The 21,914-nt window shown below is 39.2% G+C and overlaps 1 protein-coding gene across 1 annotated transcript; it reads left to right on the top strand.

The window, feature by feature from the left end:
* Positions 1-18,856: 18,856 nt before the first annotated feature.
* On the top strand, positions 18,857-19,932 carry LOC133806148 (uncharacterized). The gene is made up of 3 exons (XM_062244273.1): positions 18,857-19,088; positions 19,220-19,288; positions 19,412-19,932. Exons 1-3 carry the CDS (start codon positions 18,857-18,859, stop codon positions 19,930-19,932), a joined length of 822 nt encoding a protein of 273 aa, XP_062100257.1.
* Positions 19,933-21,914: the final 1,982 nt, after the last annotated feature.

The raw sequence follows: 21,914 nt of genomic DNA, 5'->3' as shown, positions 1-21,914 counted from the left end.
GTATTATATAAGCAAAAGACTTCTCGGATTTGAATCATGGTATCCATTGATAGAAAAGATGGCATTCTGTCTGATATTGGCTTCTTGAAAGCTCCGACCATATTTCCACTCCAATTCAATGGACGTCATGACCGACAACCTTTGAGGCAGGTATTACAAAAACCTGAGACGTCGGGACATCTTTTAAAATGGGCAGTTGAACTCAGCCAGTTCGAGATATTGTACGTGCCACAGACCTCAATCAAAAGTCAGGCCCTTGCTGATTTTGTGGCTGAATGCATCGAATTTCAAGAGGAGCTTTCGAAGGAACTAGTGCAAGATTTGTGGAAAATATTGTTAGATGGATCATCGAATGAGAACGGATCAGGAGCTAGGATCATATTAATCTCCCTAGAAGGGCATCGATTCCATACAACTCTGAGATTCAGATTCAAAGCATCTAACAACAAAGCCAAATATGAGGCCTTGCTAGCTGGATTGAGAATGGTGAAGGAGCTCAAAGCAAAGGTTGTCCAATGTTATAGCGATTCTCAGCTCGTGGTTAATCAGGTGTTGGGAGAGTATCAATCTTGAGGAACCAAGATGGCGGCTTACCTAGCTAAGGTGAAGGGGGAGCTATCCAAATTTAAGTATAGTATTGTTGAACAGATACCTCGCGAGCAGAATTCCAATGCTAACACTTTGGCAAGGCTTGCCACCACCAAGGAAGCTGAGACCTTGAATGTAGTGCATGTGGAGTTCTTGGAAAGTCCAAGCATAATAGAAAAAATGGAAGAGGTCGAGATGATCGACACCGACCGGGATGACCCCCATAATGGAATACCTCACAACAGGAAGGCTACCCGAGGAAAGAAAGGATGCAAGGAAAATACTATATCAAGCTCCTGAGTATGTGATAGTGGATGGGACATTGTACCGACATGGTCATTCATTGCCTCTCCTACGGTGTGTTCTGCCCGAGGAGCCTAAAACCATTTTGCAGGAAGTGTATGAAGGCTTCTGTGGAGATCATGCTGGAGGGCAAAACCTAGCACTGAAAATATTGAGGCAAGGCTATTTTTGGCCCACTTTAACAAAAGATTCCATCTCATATGTTCAGAAATGTGACAAATGCCAGTGCTTCGCCATAGTTGCCCGAGTTGCTCTAGTCGAGCTAACGATGATCTCATCCCCATGGACATTTGCAGTCTGGGGAATCGACCTAATAGGATCCTTACCTATGGTCAAGGGAGGAGTTTTTTACACGGTGGTGGCAATCGACTATTTCACGAAGAGGGTAGAGGCCAAGCCTTTAGTAACATCACTTCAAAGAGAGCCCTAGACTTTGTGGTGAAGAATATTGTATGTCGGTTTGGGCTTCCTAAAAAGATCGTGTCAGACAATGGGACATAGTCCGACAGTGATCTCTTCACTAACTTCTGTGAAAAATACGGCGTTATTAAAAGCTTCTCCTCAGTATCATATCCACAGGCCAATGGACAGGTCAAAGTTGTGAACAAAACCCTAAAGGCGAGCCTTAAGAAGAGGTTAGATGAAGCCAAAGGAGTATGGCCCGAACAGCTCCCGCAAGTACTTTCGGCATACCAAACTTCTCACAGAACCTCCACGGGACACACTCATTTCTCCTTAACTTATGGAAGCGAGGTCGTCCTTCCAGTCGAAGCCATAGTAACCACTCATAGGCAAAGGACATTGATCCAGGAATGAAATGAGGAATTACTTAACGCATCTCTCAACCTGATTAATGAGAAACGAGAGGATTCGCAGTTACAACTCGCCCATTATCAGCAAAAAATCACCCGTTACTTTCATTCTAAAGTCAAGACGCATAGGTTCGAATTGAGCGACCTAGTTCTTCGAAGGGTCTTTCTGGCGAATAAGGATCCCAAGGACGGTGTCTTGGGCCCGAACTGGGAGGGACAGTATCAGATCGTGGAAATCATGCGTGAAGGAACCTTCAAGATAGCTCGACTGAATGGCGAGATAGTCCCACGGACCTGGAATGCCATGCATTTAAAAAAGTATTATCAGTAGTACCATCATCCATGTAAGGCTTAAGTATAAAATCCATTTAATTAAAGAACAGATGGATTGTTAAGTGTTTTTTCTTGTTAAGGTGGTTTTAAATAATTTTTCTTTTTAAAGTTGTAGTAGCTCATGTATTGATGTTTGTAAAAGCAACCAAGAAAGTCCTACATTCTGGTTCATGGGGGGCATATAACCCGAGGTGGATCAGAATAAGATCGCTAGATAAGTTTAAATTACTTGAAACCCTGGATACAACCAGGTCCAAAACATAGAAGCTTGGAAAATTGATTATTCGATGGCTTTTTAAGAGCTTGAGATGTCAATAAACCTAGCATAAACTAAGTTTAAATTTCTTAAAACCCTGGATACGACCAAGTCTGAAACTTAGAAGCTTGGAAAATTGATTATTCGACGGCCTTTTAAGAGCTCGAGATGTCAATAAACCTTGTTTAAACTCAATTTTGATCATTTAAAACCCTGGATACAACCAGGTACAAAACTTGGAAAGTTGGGAAAATTGTTTAACATTAAAGGATTTTTAAAGCTCGAGTTATCAATAAACCTAACACGAACTAAGTTTGAAATATTTAAAATCCCGAATATAACCGAGTCCAAGGCTTCATTCTTAATAGGTATGATAAAAATCAACACATAAAGTTTGGATATAACCGAGCTGAAAATATCTATCCCGATCTAAAAATCGATTCCTAAAATCTCGAATGTACAAGTCTAAGGAGTCATAAACATGATAGATAATAAAGGAGAGATAAATAGATAAAAAGTTAGACATTGAAAATAAAATTATCTCGAGGAGAAAATTCTTGAATTGAGCCCAAAGGCAATTGTCCACAAACAAATATAAAAAAAACACCCAAAGGGAAAAAAGGGTCACTGAGATCCTCCAGGTCGCTCTGAGGAAGTAACCTCCTTGCCATCCTGCTCGCCTATCGCAGAAGCATCTCCTACTTTTGATGGTTCTTGCAAAATCCAAGCCTTGAATTATTCAAGGTACGGATCCCACAACGCAGATGCCATGAAAGAAAAGTTCCCATCCTGGTTAAAGGTCCAGCAATGATACAACATATCCTCCATGGAAGACAATGAGGCTGCCTTCTCTTCTTTGACTGTGGCCTTGGCCTCGAGCAATTTAGCTTTGGCTCCATCAACCTTGGCCTGGATTTGTGTAGTTTAATCTTGGAGGGCAGCCAAGGCAATCTTTGTAGCCTGCTCGCTTTCCTGGGACGAGGTGAGGGCAAATATGGCATCATAGTCACTCTTTTGAGCAATCGCAAAGGCAACTTTCACGGCCTGCTGGCCTTCTTGAACAGCTGTCAGGGTAGTCTTGGCGGCATTTACTTTGGCCTGGAGCTCATCATTTCTAGCCCTAGCCCGGGCTATACTTCGATATTGAGCCAGGGCTGACTGCAAAATATCAAGGCAAGTCAAATATATCCTTATACACGATAAAAAGAAAGATGTCACCAAGGAAGGATAACTTACTGTAAGGTTCATCCCCAGGGCTGACTCCAGGACGTTCTCTGGGCTCCGCTCCTCGATAGTCCTCAACTCTCTCGAGCTGGCCTTATAGGTGTGCCCCAGCATGTGGCTCGTCATCTCATAAAGGATCCCCCGAAAGGCTTCAGGGATCTTCTCTAGATCCTGGGGATCTACTGGTATTCAGACGGTCGCAGTTGGGGCAGGGGGAGCAGGAGGATCAGCTTCTATTACTTGATCCCGAGGAGGTGCGAACCGAGGTGGAGGAGGTGGAGGAGGAGGAGGAGGAATCCTTCTCTCAGTAATGGAAGATATTGGAGTTGTCGAGCTCATGCCTTTCCCCTTATCAGGGGATTTAGAGGTATTTCCTGTAACAACCCAAATTTGCTAATAAGGCTTAGGGCCTTAATTAGTGTGCCTGGAGGGCAATAAGTGAATTATTGTTATAATATGTGAATTTGTGTGAATATGTGATTAATAATGCATGTTTAGGTGAATTAAATATGCATGTGGGCCCCGTCTGGTTATTAGGGGCATGATTGTAATTTTAGCCCGTTGAGGGTATAAATATAATAATTGTGATATATCCGTGTTGCACGATCCGAGATAGTCCTAGGGAGCGGTTAGCTAGAAAGTCACAACGGGGTCGAAAATCCGACTCGCGGCGAGTCGAGGGGTATTTCGGGTGTTAGTCATTTTATGGGGTTATCGGGTTATGGAAATAAATATTCGGAGATATATTTGAGGTTAAAATGCCTAGGAGGGAATATTGGAGAAATTTACCATTTTTCCCTCAGGGACGTTTTTGGTACCCCGAGCCTTGAGGAAATCTTATAGACTTAAGTTAGATAAAATAAAATATAGAATCACTTGGAACTCTCTAAACCGACCCACTCCCTCTCCCTCACTCGATTTCTCTTCTTCACTTGGAGGCTTAGTGACATCTTGGAGGAAACTAGTCAAAACTAAGGAATTGGAGCTGGGATTTTAGGAGCTTGAGGCTTGGAGCTTGGAAGAGGTGAAATTTGGAGGTTGAGGTGCTAGTGGAAGCTTGAATTCATCAGCTGAGGTAAGGGGTCTAACTCTAAAATCCCTTGAGTTTCAGTAGAATTATAGTTAGAGTTGTAAGTTGCATGTGAACCAGAATCATGAGTTAAATTTTGCTGTGGGTTGAGTTTATAAGACTGTGTTGGATTTGTTGTGGAGCTTAGATGATGTGGTAGGGAGGCTCAAGCATAATTTTGGGTTTGGGTATAGAGTTGGGATGATTTTAGAAGGATTGGCTCGAAGGAAATGCAGGGAAAAATTATGGTTTTCTGGGTTTGGGAGTGAGGGCCGTGGCCTTAGGAGGGGCATGCCGCGGCCCGTGTGCACGCAAGGCCTAGGGAGGCCACTGACCATGGGGGGCGCCGCGGCGCTTGGCCAAGCATGCCGCGGCCCGTGTGTGTTTCCAGGGAGGTGTTTAGCCTCTGTTTTGAGGCAAGTCGCGACCCTTAAGGGTTGGGCCGAAGCCCTAGTTCAAGATGCAGGGTGTTAATTGGGATTTGACTTGGGAACCTAATAGTTAAGGCTCGTGTAATGCCCCAAATTTCCTAATAAGGTTTAGGACCTTGATTAGGAGGCCAGGAGGGCCATAATTGATTTATTATGTTATTAAATGATAATATGCATGTTTAGGTGTATTAAATATGCATGTGCGTCTATTTTTGAGTAATTGGGTGATTTTCATATTTTGGACATTTCGGGCATATTTGGCATATATGTGATATGTGTGTGGTGCTATGTTATTATGTGGTTATGCCAGGGTTACTCAGCACAAGACGATCCTAGGAGGTAAGCTAGTGCGAAAGTCACAATGAGATTTATGCTTGACTTGGAGTAAGTCAAGGGGTATTTAGAGCATTACCGGGTTATTGGGTAATGGGAATAAATATTTGGTGATAAATTGGGAGTTAGTAAGATCAGGGGGAATTCTGGAGGTTTTGACTATTTTGACCGAGAGTGTTTTCGGGACCCCGGGTGTTAGGATTTGGTTGAGGCTACTTAAGCTTGAAGTAACCTTTTAAAAGAATAAAAGAACGTTCTGTACATTCTCTCTCCCTCTAAGTTTCCTTTTCGTCTCCCGATCGCATTTTCAAAGGAAACTTGAGTTCTAGGACTCGGATTCAAGCGAGAATCGAGGCATAGCGATCCTAGGGAAGATTAGAAGCTTATTAGCCGAAGGATTTAGTTTGAAACAACTCAATTGGAGGTAATTCAAGTTTTAAGTTTTTAAGCTTGAATTGGATTTTTTGTTTTGATGACTTTTTGATTGATTTGAGACTTGGGTTTTATGGGTTTTGGATCATGGGGATGTTTGGGAACTTTGATTTTGGGATATGGAGATGTTTGGATAGGTTTTTGGAAGGTTTTAAAAGTGGAAAAACGAGGAAAAGTGGCTGGTGCGAGGTTGGGCCGCGGCCTTGTTCTAGGGCGACGCGGCCCTAGCCTGATGAAGGTGGAGGAGGCTCTGCCAGGGGGGCAGGCCGCGGCATGGTCCATGGAGGGTCGCGGCCCTTACGGGAAAAATTGCCAGAAATGAGTTTTTGTGATGGGAACTTAACTCTAAGGGCCTGGGATCGATCCTACTACCTAGTTGAGTGGGATTCGATGTCCCGGAGGCTTGGGTTGGGTTTGGAAGTATTTATTTACTCATTTTGATGAGGTTTTATATCATGGTTGTGACTAGGTTATCACTAGGGGCTTGGAATCAGGATCGTGCTTGTGGCTCATTTATTGGTAACCTGTGCTTGGACCAAAGGTAAGAAAACTGCACCCTGTGTATATGTGATATGAATGGTTATTCTTGATGCATGTTGGGTGTTTAAATGTGATGCATGTAATGCACGAGAAACATGTGATTAGGGCATGCTATGAGTATTGAATATGAGATTGTTCAGAGCTTGAGCCTCTGTGTTTATGCATGAGCCTAATTGTGATAGTAATTATTGAGTAAGCATGCTGAATGCCCTGTATTCAAATATTTGATATATAATATATGTTTGGTGGCATTGCTTGCTTGTATATGGTACAGACTAGTCAGGGTCGGCACCGGTCAAGTATCACAGACCTAACAACCGAGAATGGCATAGCGTCATGAACGCAGGGCCAATTAAAAGATTAGAACTAATCGATATCAGCGTTGAATGACTCATATGGGGTATTAATGCTGGACCGACCCTAAGGTCGATGAAACCTATAAGCGCTTAGCTAGTCTAAGACTAGTTACTCAAAGCCAGGGCCTAAGGCCTAGGTGACTGCTTGTCACATGGCTAGGGAACAGAGTTCCATATTTATGACCCTAGAGTTAGGAAGAAGGTTATGTTGGTGACTAGTCATCATGCACCTATCCTGTTTGAGCTAGTGAAAGGTTCACTTATCTATAGAGCCCCGGTGACCCTATCGTCACATGGCTATGGGGAATAAACCCACCTCAGTGACTTGTACAACTGTCACTCTTCTATTTGGGGCTAAAAGCCCTAGATGATTATTATGATCATCGGTTGATGTGTTATACTCAACATTACGTGAACTCATTTGCCTGCTTGAATAGGGCTATATCTGCTAGGCGTGTGCCTTCTGATTTTATGACATGTTATTACTGTTCACGAGCATATTAAGTTTTCTTGCTAGGCTTCGGCTCACGGGTGCTATGTGGTGCAGGTAAAGGCAAAAGAAAGCTGGACCATCCTTGAGTTGAAGAGCTTAGGTGACGATGTGTACATATGCAGCTGCTCGACCACCACGGTCGAGGTTTGAAGAGGAACTAGGGTTAAACCCTGTTTTGCCACTTAGATTGGCCTGATGTAAATATTTTCTTGTAATAGACCTTTAAATTATATTTTTGGGATCCCAATGTATATAATAAACGTTATAATGAAACGTTATATCATAACCAAAAATTTTAATCCCTAAACCACTAATCATACTTTGTTACACGATTTTGGCCAAATGACTCGATTAGCGAGTTTAGCACTGTTTACAAGGCACACCGTAACGGTCCCTGGAGTTTAGGGCATTATAGCTCAGGATGGATTTTATCACCTGGATTGATAGAATTCAACATTCTGGAGATTAGAGTTATGACCCAAAGTTATTTAATGGATAAGAATTTGATGGGTGGATATTGTTAATGCGTTGTGACTAGGGTTTCGTCGAGGGTCGGACTAGGGAACTGTGCTCGGGACATCGGTGCTTGGAAAGCTCGTGACACAGGTAAGAAAACTACTGTTCCCGAAGATCTTGTGTTGCAGGGCTTGGCCCTATATGATTAAGTTGCAGGGCTCAACCCTATATAACTATGTTTCAGGGTGTGGCCATTTGATTGCATTTATATGTGTTTAAATATCTGTTTAGTTATATTATGTGTGTGTATAAATGATAAAGCGGCGATGGCCAGGAACAACAAAGGCCGAGAATGGCAAGGGGCCGAGTGCAGCGCTTAGCACGCGGAGTGCGAGTTTCTAGGCCGAGACTCCAAGGGATACTTGGGATATCCTTACGGTATAGGCCATGTACCCAAGGCCTGGTAAAGCGCCTGGGATGACATGGTCGTATGTGTATAGCTAGATGAAGGCTTGATTTTATGTTAAGCGTTTAATGTGCATATATTATCTGCTTGCAAGGGTTTTCTTGCTGGGCTTCGGCTCACGGGGGCTCTATGGTGCAGGTAAAGGCAAGGGGTAAGTCGATCAGCCTTGAGTATGGTGAGTGTGACGAGTGGCGCGTACGTGTCTGGTCTGCCCAGCTGCCACGGCCAGGGGTGCTTTTGGGGGATGATTGTACTAAACTTAAATTTTTTCGTTTAGTGGACTCTGGTTATATTTTGAGTTGTGCATATTTCTAAACAATGTTTTTGGGATCCCAAATGTTAAATTTTTTATAAATTTTCAATGAAAGGTTTATTCTCAAATTTATGACTCTGATTACGATTTAACTACACCTTTGTCCTAAAACCTCGATTAACGAGTTAATTGCACATTTTAAACTCACTTAGTAACGACTCTAAGGTAGTAGGGCGTTACATTTCCTGCTGCCATAGGGGCCTTCTTCGTAAATCAGGGCCTCTTCACAATGGGGCCCGAGCCAGTTTTCCCGGCCTAGAAGGCAGTACGGAGTTCAAGAGCTCTAGTTTGTTCCATCTCTTCGCATGAAAAGAACAAAAAGGTGTTAGTTCATGACTAAAGTTGTCAAAAACACAAAGAAAATAAATAAAGGTCCTACCCTCTGGATTGGGGGACGAGTCTATAATCACGACCTTCAACCTTGGGACTACTTGAGGAGAAGGAGAGTCTATGACTAGTATTTCTTGGATCCTAGGAGGTTTAGGCTCCGGTTCTACCTCAGGGCAAGACTCATCTACGTACTGCCTAAATCCAGGGGCAAAGGCGCCCTAGAGCAGAGAAGTTCAGGTCCTACGGTTGGTCTCGTACTCTTCAAAGATGGCGGACCTAAAATTTAAGGTATTATCTACAACAATGGTGCCCTTAGGGTAACTACTATCATGACGCACCACCAAATGGTCTACACACTATAGCAGGGTGATATTACGGTGTGGGTTATGGAGATGACGGTGGATGACTTGATTTAGGTTAAATCTAACTAACCTGAAATCGACAGCAACCCTATCCAGTTCCCTATAAGGATATGGGTTACCTTGGCCGGATGGGTCGGTTGCTGCCCCTAACGCAGCTTGCTCTTAATCGAGTTCCCGAATAACCTCGGGAGCCCACCTATTTTGCACAAGAGGAACCTCATCCTCTTCCTCTTCCTCGCCTTCGATGGCCGGCAAGGCCTCTTCTTGAGAGGATGGGAGCTCGTCGATTACCGGGAGGGTAGCCCGGGTCCTTAAGGCCAACGTCTGGCCTTCGCCAATCAACTGGAAGACCAGCATCGTGACGTCATTCACGATATGGCCGTAGTCCTTCTCACTGGGGTGCAGCCCAGACAATTTCTCGTACTGACCCCCGAGGGTCGCGGACTTCGCCGTCCTCGCAAATATGGTTTCACGAGAAATATACTCAGTTAATACATGTACAAGGGAAATATCTTGGAAAGAATAAAATTTCATGAGCTGAGGTCAGAGAATAAAGAACTTACAAGGATTGTTGAAGTATATGTGTTCACAGTTTCAAACCCCGTTCGACATAAATAAGAAGTCTTTATAATCGTTAGGGTGGCTTGGGAGCTCAATGACGGGAGCAGAATTGGGGAATTTGGTGAGATAGTAGAACCCATCACCTCGTCCTCTCTGTTATGGGCTGGCTATGAGGCAGAAGAAATATAATATATGTGTCGGAGTGGGGACCTCCCACTCATGCTTCAAAAACAACTATTTCATCTTCGCCAAAAGCCTAATAGAATTTGGGGGGAGCTGAAATGGAGCCAACTTCACGAAATTCAAAATGTTCGCGAAATATTTGTCCAAGGGGAGGAAGGCTCCTACCTTCAAGTGTTCGTCACTCCTGGCTGCGAAATCATCCTGGAGAGGGGAGCAATTCCGTTCCTCTTCAAAGAAAGTCGGGCAATGAGAACTCTGGTCCCGACCTCGATGTTATGGCTTAGCATGATTTTGTTTACCCTCCCCTGGGTCGTAATCTTGGATACGATTCTTTCCGCCTCGAAGTATGCGTTGGGGTCAACCACTACCTCCTTTTCCACCACCAGACCAAAGTGGGGAATGGGAGACTCATGGGCGACCTCCTTCCCATTTTTCTTTTACTGAGAGGATGAGTTGGTTGCATTCTTCTTGGGAGGCATCAGATCACCTAACGAATAGAACGACCTAATTAGTAAGCGACCTAAGAGGATTTAAAGGTTACGACGTGGAAGTACGAGGGGGAATGATTTACTTTTTATGTACGAGTTGAGTTAGCCTCGGCCCCATCGCGTGATGTCACGCGCTACCCTAAGTTACGCGCCTCAGTTTCCTAACAGACCCCTGATATTTAGGGATTCGTGTGTCAGAATATCAGGCCACTACTTTCCTTGGGAGGCGGTTTAGTGCTAAACCACCCAAGAAGCGTGACCCCTAAGCAACCTGGTTTGAACCCTAAAAACTTTTCATCTTCTATATCCCGAATGGGTATTTTCTAAATTCGCCATGGATTACCCAACTTTACCGAGAAATTACCCAGTTTTATGAATGTCGTAGTTCTAAAGATATTTTAGGACCTACTCATTGAATCTAAGTTGAAGCCTATTCGCTAAAAACATTTGGGAAATAGCCTAATATTGACTACGGTGAAGTGTGGATGAGCATGGTGAAAAGAAAAGAAAAAAAAAAAGACCAGTAAAAGGAAAATTTCTTCAAAACCAAAAGACAAGGTACTTACAGTATGTTCTTTGATAGAAATACGTAAACTTTGCAGGGGAAAGTTCCTGGAAGACTCCTGAGTAACTGGGTGCAACGAACGATTTTTGGGTCTTTCTAAGAAAGAAGAAGGATTCGGAAATACAGAAGAGAGAAAATATAGAAAAATTTCAAATGAAACATGAAAATTGCTTACCCTATTTATACGTAAACTGCGTAAATTAATTTGGGTCGTTCGATTTCGTTAGTACAAGATCCAAAGGCCGTGTTTAAAAAGACAAAACAGCGGCAAAAAGGTGACAAGACAATTATTGCAGTCCTTGAAACCCGAACAGACGCCAATTTCAGTACACCATGTGTCCAGTACTCGAGTAGTGGGCAAGCATGGTTTTGTGTAATAGAAGACTAAAAGCCCCTACTATGTAGGTCAGAAAAGATGATGTCATACACGAGCAGGAGCTTAGGGGACAAATGTTGTACCCTAATTTTGGCTTGAGTCATCCACTCAGTTCGGGTACAGATGGCAAATAAATATACGGAGAAATAACCAAGGAAATGATATCTATTTATTATCCACATAAGCAACTCAAGTTTCACATGGGCACGTGTGGTGTTAGACGTCCTGGGTTTAACCTGAGCTACAGACATGAAGGTTGTGAAGTACGAGCTCCGAGAAATATCATCCAGCTCGTGGTATTACTAATATATTGCGTACCCGCGGATCCCCAAAGACTCGGATATTTTTTTTACTATTATTTATGACCAGCTTGTCATATTTAATGCCCCAGATATTAGGAGAACATTTACTTTATGATCAAATCATATCCCATTATAAATGGGAAATATATGTAATAAAGATGTAAATCCGTGATTGACTCACGCGGTTACCCAAACTTATCCATGGAATTTCTCTATAAATACTTGAAATATTTGACAGGGAAGGGGAAGATTATTCTGTAATACTGAAACTCGGCCAAAATAGAGAGAGAAATAACAATAGTATAGACTTGTGGACCAGGTGGATTTTAACCACTGAACAACGTAAATGATTTGTGTTCTGGTGAGCTCATTTCATCTTTCGTTACGGTTTATTACTAAGCACTAATCGACCTTATTATTTCTATATACAATGTTGGTGAAAAATCGCGTCAACGTTGGGCTATGAGGGTTTCGGCCTAGGGGTGATGTTCAAAGCATGCTTGATTTCATTTTTTTGTTTTAATGTCAATTGTAATCTTAGAAACATGATAGGTTATTTGTAAGATTTTAAATGGGTATAAGTTCCTTTAAAGATGTTAATTTGATGGAGTGTGTATAAAGGTTAAATTATTGATGCTTGGATGTTTTGTTTCTTGGAATATTTGAATAATACAAACACGTTAGGTGTTGTATTTAAAACATGATTAAAAGTGGTTTTTATTTTGTTTATGCTTGCTGTTTTTTTATTATTATCTTGGAATGGAAATGGTAAATAAATGTTTTAGAGTGCACATGTGATGCCTCAAGAGGTGTTTGATTTTATGTAAATAAAATGGCATATTATTTCTCATGTAAATGGTATTTTTATCAAATTAATACATCCAGATTTTTTGTATATTTTATGAAAGAAAATATAGTTTTAATCCAAATTTGTGATTTTAATCTAATAAAATAGTTGCTGGAATTTTTGGTTAATAGTAAGAATTTTTTTTAAATTACATAAATAAAACTAGTGCATCAAATAAACTAAATTATAACTATGTATATGATAAATGTGACATTTTATGATTTAAGTATGTATTTTCACACTTAAAATATATGCAGTTTTTTTTTTAATTTTGTGAAAAAGAATATGGTTTAAATTCAATTTTATGATTTAAACAAATAAATTAGCTTGCTGGAATTTGGATTCATTAAGATAAAAAATGATTATTTTATTTAAGATAAGTAAGTCCTACCCCAATAATTTAAGTCATAAATGATAGATATGAAAATGTAATTTTTCTACACTTTATTTTTGGATTTTCACATTTATAAACATGCAATTTTTTTTAGGAGAATTGTAAAATTATTTCTCTAAAAGGAAACAAGAAACTTATTTAGTTATTCTAAATAGCTACAATTTTGTCACATTTTTAAGCTATTTAAATAATAAATTGAATTATTATTTTATGAGAAATTAGAAAATGTTTAATAGATTATTTTATAAAATAAATGTGTTGTATTAAAAATTGTATAACAATTTCAGGATTTAAAGAAACAACTAAATAGTAAATAAAGTATGTTGCTGAATTTTGTTTGAAGTGGCAAGAAATAAGCATGTAGAAATTTTCGTTTTAAAATGCTAAATTTTAAGAACGTTCCCACGTATGCATCTTGCATGCAAATGCATTTTTACGTTCAAATATATGCCTATTTTTAAAGCATGTGACTTTTACTTTATAACCATGAAGGATTAATAGGTAGAATTAGCATTATTCTTTTATAATTTTATATTAAATTATTGTATGTTTGCAATGGTAGTACCACATGCACACGTGAGGTATGTATGCTAGGCATGAGTATTCTTATGTGATTATAAGAGACAAATGTTTGGTTATGATTATAGGCTCGTTGTGACGTATTCGCATTTTTGTTTTGCTCGGACCTGAGGTGAGGAAGTTAGATAGAATTCTCTATGTTTTGTGCTATGACATGGTAAGACTTGTATGTTCTAAGAAGTAAAGTTTAGAAATGAAAGTGCTATGTTTTGATATGTCATGATAAGACAAGTGATATGAAGCATGTAATCTCTATGTTTTGATGTGAATTGTAATGCATGTGCTTGTATGATGAATGAAAAGAAAAGGTTGCCAACGTGCTGAACGCAACGCAACAAAGGAGTTACTAAGGATATGACGTAACTCAAAAGATAGACGCGCCGAGGTTTTACCAGCTCAGTTATAATAGTTACCTCAGGATGTGACATGGACAACAGAGGTACCATGATCACAAAGAGTATGCTTATGTTGTATGAATGTGATGTATGACTATGATTTCATTTATGAGTATGATGATATTATGAACTGTCATGTTATATTATACATGTCTTTCTTGTCTTTTTTTTTTTTTTTTTGTGCTTCCTTACTGAACTTTTAGCTCACCCCCTTACTTTCCCCCTTTCAGGTAAACAATAGGAGTTTCTCTGGCACACACTGTGATGTGGGGAGTTCCATCGTCTGAGGGCCAGTTTGGTACAAATGTGTTGTGGGGAAAAACAGCTGTGGCTGTGCTGTGAGGAAAAATAGTTGTAGTTGTGCTATGGGGAAAAGTTGCTAAGTGTTTGGTAATTATAAATTTAAAAATGTTGTGAGTTGGAAAAGTTGTAGCAAAAGTGTTTGGTAAACTATATGATTAAAGTCCTATTAAATATTAAAAGAAAAATATAGATGTCATATTTATTATATTTTATTAAAATAAATTCACACATACTAAATATTGTATTTCTTTAAACATATTACAATTAAAATATATTTTCGATAAAACACTAATAAAGTGATCATCAACAAAAATGTTATATTATATAATATACACATATAATTATATATATATTATAACTAGTCAGTGTAATTAAAATTTTAATTATAATGATAGTAGTATAATAATATCATCAGGATATAATCACAAATATATAAAATTTAAGTTATGCAAAACTCTCACTTTTATGTTTTTAATTATATATTTGATAAATTAAAAATTAAAAATACTATGAGATGCAAAAATAATATTATAGTGTATAATAAAATCTATATTAAACATTTTTAAAAAATATCTCTATATTAATGTGATTTGTTAACATAAAATTACTAAAATAAAATATATTTAAAAATGAACAAAATAAGAATATTTAAAATTTAAATATTGTTTATGTCATTATTATATTAATCTGATTTAAATATTTTAATTTGAATTAATATATAATAAATAAGTAAATATATTTAGATAAAAAAAACACATTTATTATAGATTTTTTTAAAAAAAGCAATTTTTAGAAAAAGCTAAAAGCTGGGTTGTGCCAGCTTTAGCTTTTAACCCAGCTTTTAGCTTTTAGCTGTTGCTTCTACATAAATTATTCAATATATGATTGTTTACCAAACACTTTTGTTCCACAACGTTTCCAAAAAACAGCTTCTAGCTATTCTAAAAGCTATACCAAACTGGCCCTGAGTATGTATGACATGGGGGTTTCCTATAAACAAATAAACAATCAATATGAGCGCCGAGATTTAAAGAAAACTATGTTATATATTTTATTTTCAAATATGCGAGTGGGACTTAAACTTTTATTTTCTTTTAGACATTGCATATGAATAATTTATTTTTATTTTTAACTATTGGGCCCAAACTTGCATGTTTTATCAAGGGGATTTTTCATAAATATGGGTTTTTAGCAATTAATGTGCAAAAATATGGTAATTAAACTTTACTTACAGTATACGCAGCGGAATGAAAGAGTCATTCCTTCAGTTTCTCTAACTCTTGTATCCTCTCTGTCGCAGAGTATTATCAAGAAACTAAACCGATCTTCTATTTTCTTCACAATCTTCCAATGTATCCTTAGAATCACCTAGACTAGTGTGGGCAATTCTCAACACATGAGACAGATATAGAGAGAAGAAGAGAAAATAACAAAGAGGCTTAGAAAATGACTTGTGTTTAGAGAGAATCTAAAACTATCAGAAAAACCAGTGATTAAACTTATGTTTTGACTTCTCTCTAAGCACTCCTTTAATAGCTGAATTAGGCCATTTAATTTAATTAAAAAATCAATAAAATAATAGCCATTTTAAAGCCCTAGGTACAAATTATCATGGGCTTTAGGCCCGTGAAATTTCCCATTTGATTATAAGCCCATTGGACGTAAAATCAAAGCTTGTATTTTTTTCTATTGATTTAATTAATTAAATAATTATTTAAATCCTTTATCAAATTAATTATTTATAATTTGAACCTTTATTTAAACTTATTTATTAATTTAGATACCAATTTATCTTAATTAATAAATCTACAATAATTTCTCTTTTCTTCTCAAAATTACATAACTCTGTGAAACTATCCAAAATTGACCTAGTCAACTTTGATAATTCTAATTGATAATTAAATGAATTAATTGAGACTATTTAGATGATTTTATCCAAGGTACAATGGGGACCATGGGCCTATGAAATCAAGCTCCAATAATTTATCATAAATCTAACAAATAAATTTACTAACTTATTAATTCCTCATGACGCCACTATAGACTTGGAATTGCACTCTTGAATTCATAGAACGCTCTATAAAAAATATAGATACGCTATTAATTATCCATTGTTACAACCATAATTGTCACTCAATCCTCTATAGACAGTCTACAATGAGAAAGGACTAAAATACCGTTTTACCCCTCATTGTATTTTATCCTTAAAACACTTAGTTCCTTGTAAATGATCTTTCAGTAAACTAATTTAATTACTGAAATGAGATCTCTATCATTTAACACCTTGAACCAAACTAAAAGGAAACCATCGTTTCACTTCTACATCAGAAGCTATAGATGTTCATATCTATGATTAACACTCCCACTCAATTATACTACCGAGTTCCCAAGATGTAAGTATGGGCTAGTCCGTAGGGTAAGCTGGTAACGAACAAGTCAAAGAACTCAAATAATACAATCAGTTTGAATACTAGCTTTCCCTCCTTTTTCCTCAGGACGTGAGCGGGATACCCCCAGATTCTATAATGGTGTAAACTAGGTTCACTATCATTCCAGCGTTCTAAAGGTGTTTAGGGGATTGATTTTGACGGCACGACATTGAGAATGTCATTTGCGGTTTCAATTGCATGTCCCCAGAATGAAGTTGGTAGAGTTGAGTAACTAAGCATGCATCTAACCATTTCCAATAAAGTTCTGTTTCGGCATTCCGCTACACCATTTTGTTGCGGAGTACCTGGGGCAGTAAGTTGGGATAAAATCCCAAGTTCAGTTAAATGATCTTGGAACTGCATATCCAAATATTCTCCACCCCTATCAGATCGCAAGATCCTTAACGTTTTACCTAATTGGTTGTGAGCCATTGCTAGGAATTCCTGAAACTTTGAAAATGTTTCTGATTTCCATGCATTGTATGGAAAAATTTAATTAAAAAAAATCAGATTATGGGAAAAGTTATCCCATATTAAAAAAAAATAAACAAACAAATCAACCATTAAGGATGGTAGTATTGTAATTAAAGTTGGAAATACTACAATGCTGAAATTTCAGTCGATCAAAAACATCCCCAACATAATTTTTTTCTTCAGCAAGAACACCCATCTCTGGCAACACATTTCACCCCCGACAACTCCTTGAAGAGATCCTCAAGATCCAATCAAAATCAACTCCAGCCACAATCCCGAAACTCCAGCCACCTCCGATCGACAAACTCCTGAAACAATCGGCTACCTACAGTCAGATCGACTTCTCTAGTGTGCATCGACAACATACATACTCTTCCACTTATCCAGCAACGTCCATCTCCGGCAACGTCCTTCTCCATCGTCCAAAGCATCCAAGAAAACCAGGTTTGTAAAATCTTGCTCTGTCAAATTCTGTTTTAATCTCATTTTCTTCAACTTCAAATCTATTAAATTCCTAATTCTTCTACATAATATGGAACCATTGATTTCATATTTTTCTCATACCTATTTTACAGAATATAATGACAATCATGAAGTTCATGATGTGGATTTTAAAAAAAAAAAAAAAACATAATAATGAACTTGAAATTTGAAAAAAATAATTAAACCTACTAATATGGTTACATTGATTGACCAAAAATATACAAAAAACAAGAACTATGATTATTTTAGATTCAACTTTGTCTTTGCGATAAAAAAACACTTGATATTGGTCTGAATTCTAATTGTCAAAACATATAGTAACAACAAAGTAACCAGTTACCTTGAAAAACTATCATTTTTTCCAATTAAGTTTTTCAGTGATGTATGTAATTACATACTAAAGTAACTAGTTACCTTCACCAGTTACACCCAATTAACTACTTAAAAATTTACAAAATATTACAGGTATGGAAAATACTACTTCTTTGGTTCAATTTGGAGGCAAGTAGAATGAAAAAAAAACGAGTACGAAGGGTACACAATGACTAGAATATTGATTCCACCAAATTGTTCTCTTGACAACTTCGTGAATTTGGTAAAGCAGGAGATAAAGGAAACAAGAGCAAGCATTGAAGTTATTATCAAGTAGCCAAAGGAACACCACCAATGAAGATTGAATCAGACAATTCAGTGTTGTTCTACATGGAAATAAAGAAAAAAGTTGCTGAAAATATATCATACTTACCATTGTGTGTGAATATAGTTCAAGAATCAAGTGATGAAAATAATCTTCTTCAACTATCAAATCAGAAAGCTACAACAGAAGAAATGGAGGTGGGAACATTATTAATGCAAGCAAACAAAGCTTCCATTAATGAACATATGTTACTTGAAGAAGGAATGTCAAGCACAACAAATGAGGGAATCAATGTGGCATACATACCTCACCTTGCTGAAGAAGTAGCTGATTTTATAATTGAAGACAATTCAAAAAGAAAAAAGAAAATGGAGGAAATTGAAATAGTAATATCTGATTACAGATTGAACAAAATAGAGCAAGGGCAAATTTACAAGGACAAGAACACAATCAAATCAGCTCTTAGCTACCATGCAATGCTACATAACTTCCACTTCAAAACAAAAAGATCAGAACCGAGAGAGTACCTGGTTACCTGTGCAGATGACACATGCAGCTGGTTTGTGAGAGCTTCTAAATACAGAAATTAAGATTTATTCAGGGTACGAAAATGCATTCCAAATCATACTTGCTCTGTTGAAATTGTTATGGAGGATCAGAGGCAAGCAAAAAGCATCATAATTGAGGAATTAATAAAGAATAAGTGCAAGTCAGTCAAAAGAAATTATACTCCAAATGACATCATGAATGACATGAATGATGACTTTGGAGTAACCATGGGATACACAAAAGCATGGAGATCAAGAGAAAAAGCTTTGCTTCTAGTAAGAGGGAACCCCGATGATTCATATCAAAAGTTGCCAATGTATCTTTACATGTTGAAGCAAGCAAGTCCAGGAACAGTAACACATCTACTCACAGACAATGAACATAGATTCAAATACCTGTACATAGCTTTCTCTAACTCAATCAAAGGTTGGAGATACTTGAGGCCTATCATTGTTGTTGATGGAACTTTCTTAAAAATACACATGGCGGCACCCTATTTTCAACATCAACATTAGATCCAAACAACAACATTTTTGTCTTGGCTTTTGGAATAGCAGAATCAGAAAATGATAACTCTTGGCTTTGGTTCTTCCCCAAACTGAGAGACACATGTGGAGAACCCGAAGGTATGATAGCTTCAATTATATCATATGTCTTACATAGAAAAAGAAAATGGTTACCCAAACCCAATACACAAATACATGTTATTTCTTTTAGTATCTTATAAAAGTAATTGGATACCTTCACAGGATTGGCTATTGTTTCCGACAGACACAAGAGCATAGAGAATGCAGTACATATAGTGTACCCAAATGTGTTCCATGGAGCTTGCATGTATCACTTGCTCAATAATTTGAAAAGCAAGTATGGAAACCATGGAGAAGAGCTACAAATGAATTTCATTGCAACAGCAAAAGCATACACAAAAACAGAATGTGAACACTACATGAGAAGCCTTGATAGACTTGACAGACGCATTAGAACCTATTTAGAGAAAGCCAAGTATGAAACTTGGGCAAGATCATACTCACCAACAAAAAGATACACCATGATGACATCCAACATCGCAGAATCGCTCAACGCTGCACTAAAAGCTGCAAGAAATCTCCCTATGGATATCTTGGTTGAATGTCTTAGAAGTTTAGTTCAAAAGTGGGTTTGGAACAATTCAAATAATGCAAATGGAACATTCACAAAAGTGTCTACAGCAACAGCAAATGAGTTGAGACATGACATTGTTTCAAAAATGAAGTATGAGGTATCCAACTAAACTTATTCTTACTATTCTTTTATTAGACAATGAATGGTAATCAGTTACCTTGTGTAACAGAAAAAGAAAAACAATAAACTACACAGAGTGGGAACAGGATACTGTACGCCCTAAATATCCACGGGCTATTAGCGAGCTGAGAAAGGGCATAATTATATCAGCTGCGTGGATGCCACGTACCCGGAGTTGCCGTTACCAAGTCCTACCTCTTTAGCTCGAGGTAACCAAAGGCTTAATCAGATTACCAAGAGTCGGGTCAGGAGTATGGACACCACGAGCTGAGAGTACATCAAGCTCGAGGTGTGAGCTTGAGTTGGAACCTCTGACCCCTTATAAAGTCAACCACGCAATGTAAACGTGCATATATCAGACATCACGTGTCTGATCCATCCATGAATTCTCGGACACGCAGCACAAACATGCGTGTTCAGGCACCCACGACTGGGTTGGGCCGTGCGGCCCATTATCCCCCTTACCTATTGATTAGACCACACTTCATTGTCAAGTTTTAGGAATTAATCATGAATGTCACAGAAGTGCCATGATGGGTAAGAAGGTCACGGGATGAACTCCCTTGCCAACCCCCAGGTGCCCTCTCCCTATAAATATGGAGACCTTGGGAGTTGCAAGGGGTTGGATTCTATTTTGTAAAGAAATATCCTGTAAAGAATATCAGAAGGATAACAATAATATTGGCAGGTGGACTAGAAGGATTTTAACCTTTGAACCACCTAAAAAAGTATTTGTGTTATCATTTTACTTCGAGATCACTCATCTATTACGGTTCATTATTTAGCACTAATCCCACTCTTTATTCTATTAATTATCTGTTGCCGAAGAACCGCGTCAACAGTTTGGTGCTTTCATTGAGAGCTATTAGATTGGTGCTATCGCAAATTCCCAACCATGGTAGTCACTTGCTCAAGACACGGTAATGAGGCAGACCAACGTGATGGGCAGGAGGCCCATCATGCCGCCATGTCCGATGATCAGAACCCTGAGGTTCAGCAGTGGCCGGGCAAGCAACCAATAGGCCAAGACGACACTGGAAGTTCGGCTCCCCGGCCGCCCAATCCGAACCCAGATTTTTACACAGCGGTGGAAATGGAAAATGCATAGCTGAGGAGTCAGCTGGCGAAAGCTAACCAGCAGATTCAAGAGGTTTTGGTCCGACTACTCCCTCTTACAACCGACGCTAACGTCGGAAAGAGGCAAGGCGAGACTCATAAGTCTCGCCGGGGTAATAGGTCCAGGCCCAGCCGGTCGGTCAGACCCCTGACATCAAACTCTACTCCCACATCGCACCACCGGGACACCACTTTTGAGGAACTACCTAGGGATGAGTAGCAGTACAACCGATCGGTCCAAACCTCAACTCCCAGTTTGCTTCCGCCCTCGAACGCGCCCAGGAGGGCTCGAGGGAGATCGCGAAGGAGATCTGGGGAGGGCTCACAGCGATAGCCCGCCCCGGCCAGCCGTCCTGCACTCCGCTCAGACCGCCGAGCACAGGACGCGGAGGATGGTAGAGTGGAGCGGCGCCGACCTAACCTGATCTGCCCTGACGGGACTAGGATCGCATCTCCGGTCAGGCATCCTCCTTCACCCATAAGATACCCGTCTCCTCCCCGGCCAGTCCGAGACATTCCAACTCATGGGAGCAGTAGGAGAAATCCTCCTTCCGTCAAACCTTCCCATCATAGCTGAGCTCCTAGAGAAGTCCCGGATCCTCATCCCCAGAGGCGGGCTCCAAGCTTCTCAAATGGGAGCTATTGGACCGGAAGCCGTCGAAGTGACCTCTCCAATGGAGACCTGCGCCAACGCTTGAGCTCGGCGCAGATTCCTCAGGCCGCCCTGTGGGGCGACCTCCGAGATCGTCTAAACTCTCAAAGGGGAGACCCAGTGGGAAATGGCAGCCGTGCTCGCCAATGGGAAGACCTGTCTGAAGTACGCGACAGCGGGAACGTCCCATATAACCAATCTCA

The sequence above is a fragment of the Humulus lupulus genome, chromosome X (genome assembly GCF_963169125.1).
Source record: "Humulus lupulus chromosome X, drHumLupu1.1, whole genome shotgun sequence".
In the NCBI taxonomy this organism is placed as follows: domain Eukaryota; kingdom Viridiplantae; phylum Streptophyta; class Magnoliopsida; order Rosales; family Cannabaceae; genus Humulus; species Humulus lupulus.
This window is presented reverse-complemented; position numbering and strand designations above follow the sequence as displayed.

Coding starts and splice junctions, on each gene's coding strand:
- LOC133806148 (XM_062244273.1), top strand. CDS start 18,857: ATGAATGACATGAATGATGACTTTGGAGTAACCATGGGATACACAAAA. Junction 19,089..19,219: donor TTTCTCTAACTCAATCAAAG/GTTGGAGATACT, acceptor TTGGAATAGCAG/AATCAGAAAATGATAACTCT. Junction 19,289..19,411: donor CACATGTGGAGAACCCGAAG/GTATGATAGCTT, acceptor ATACCTTCACAG/GATTGGCTATTGTTTCCGAC.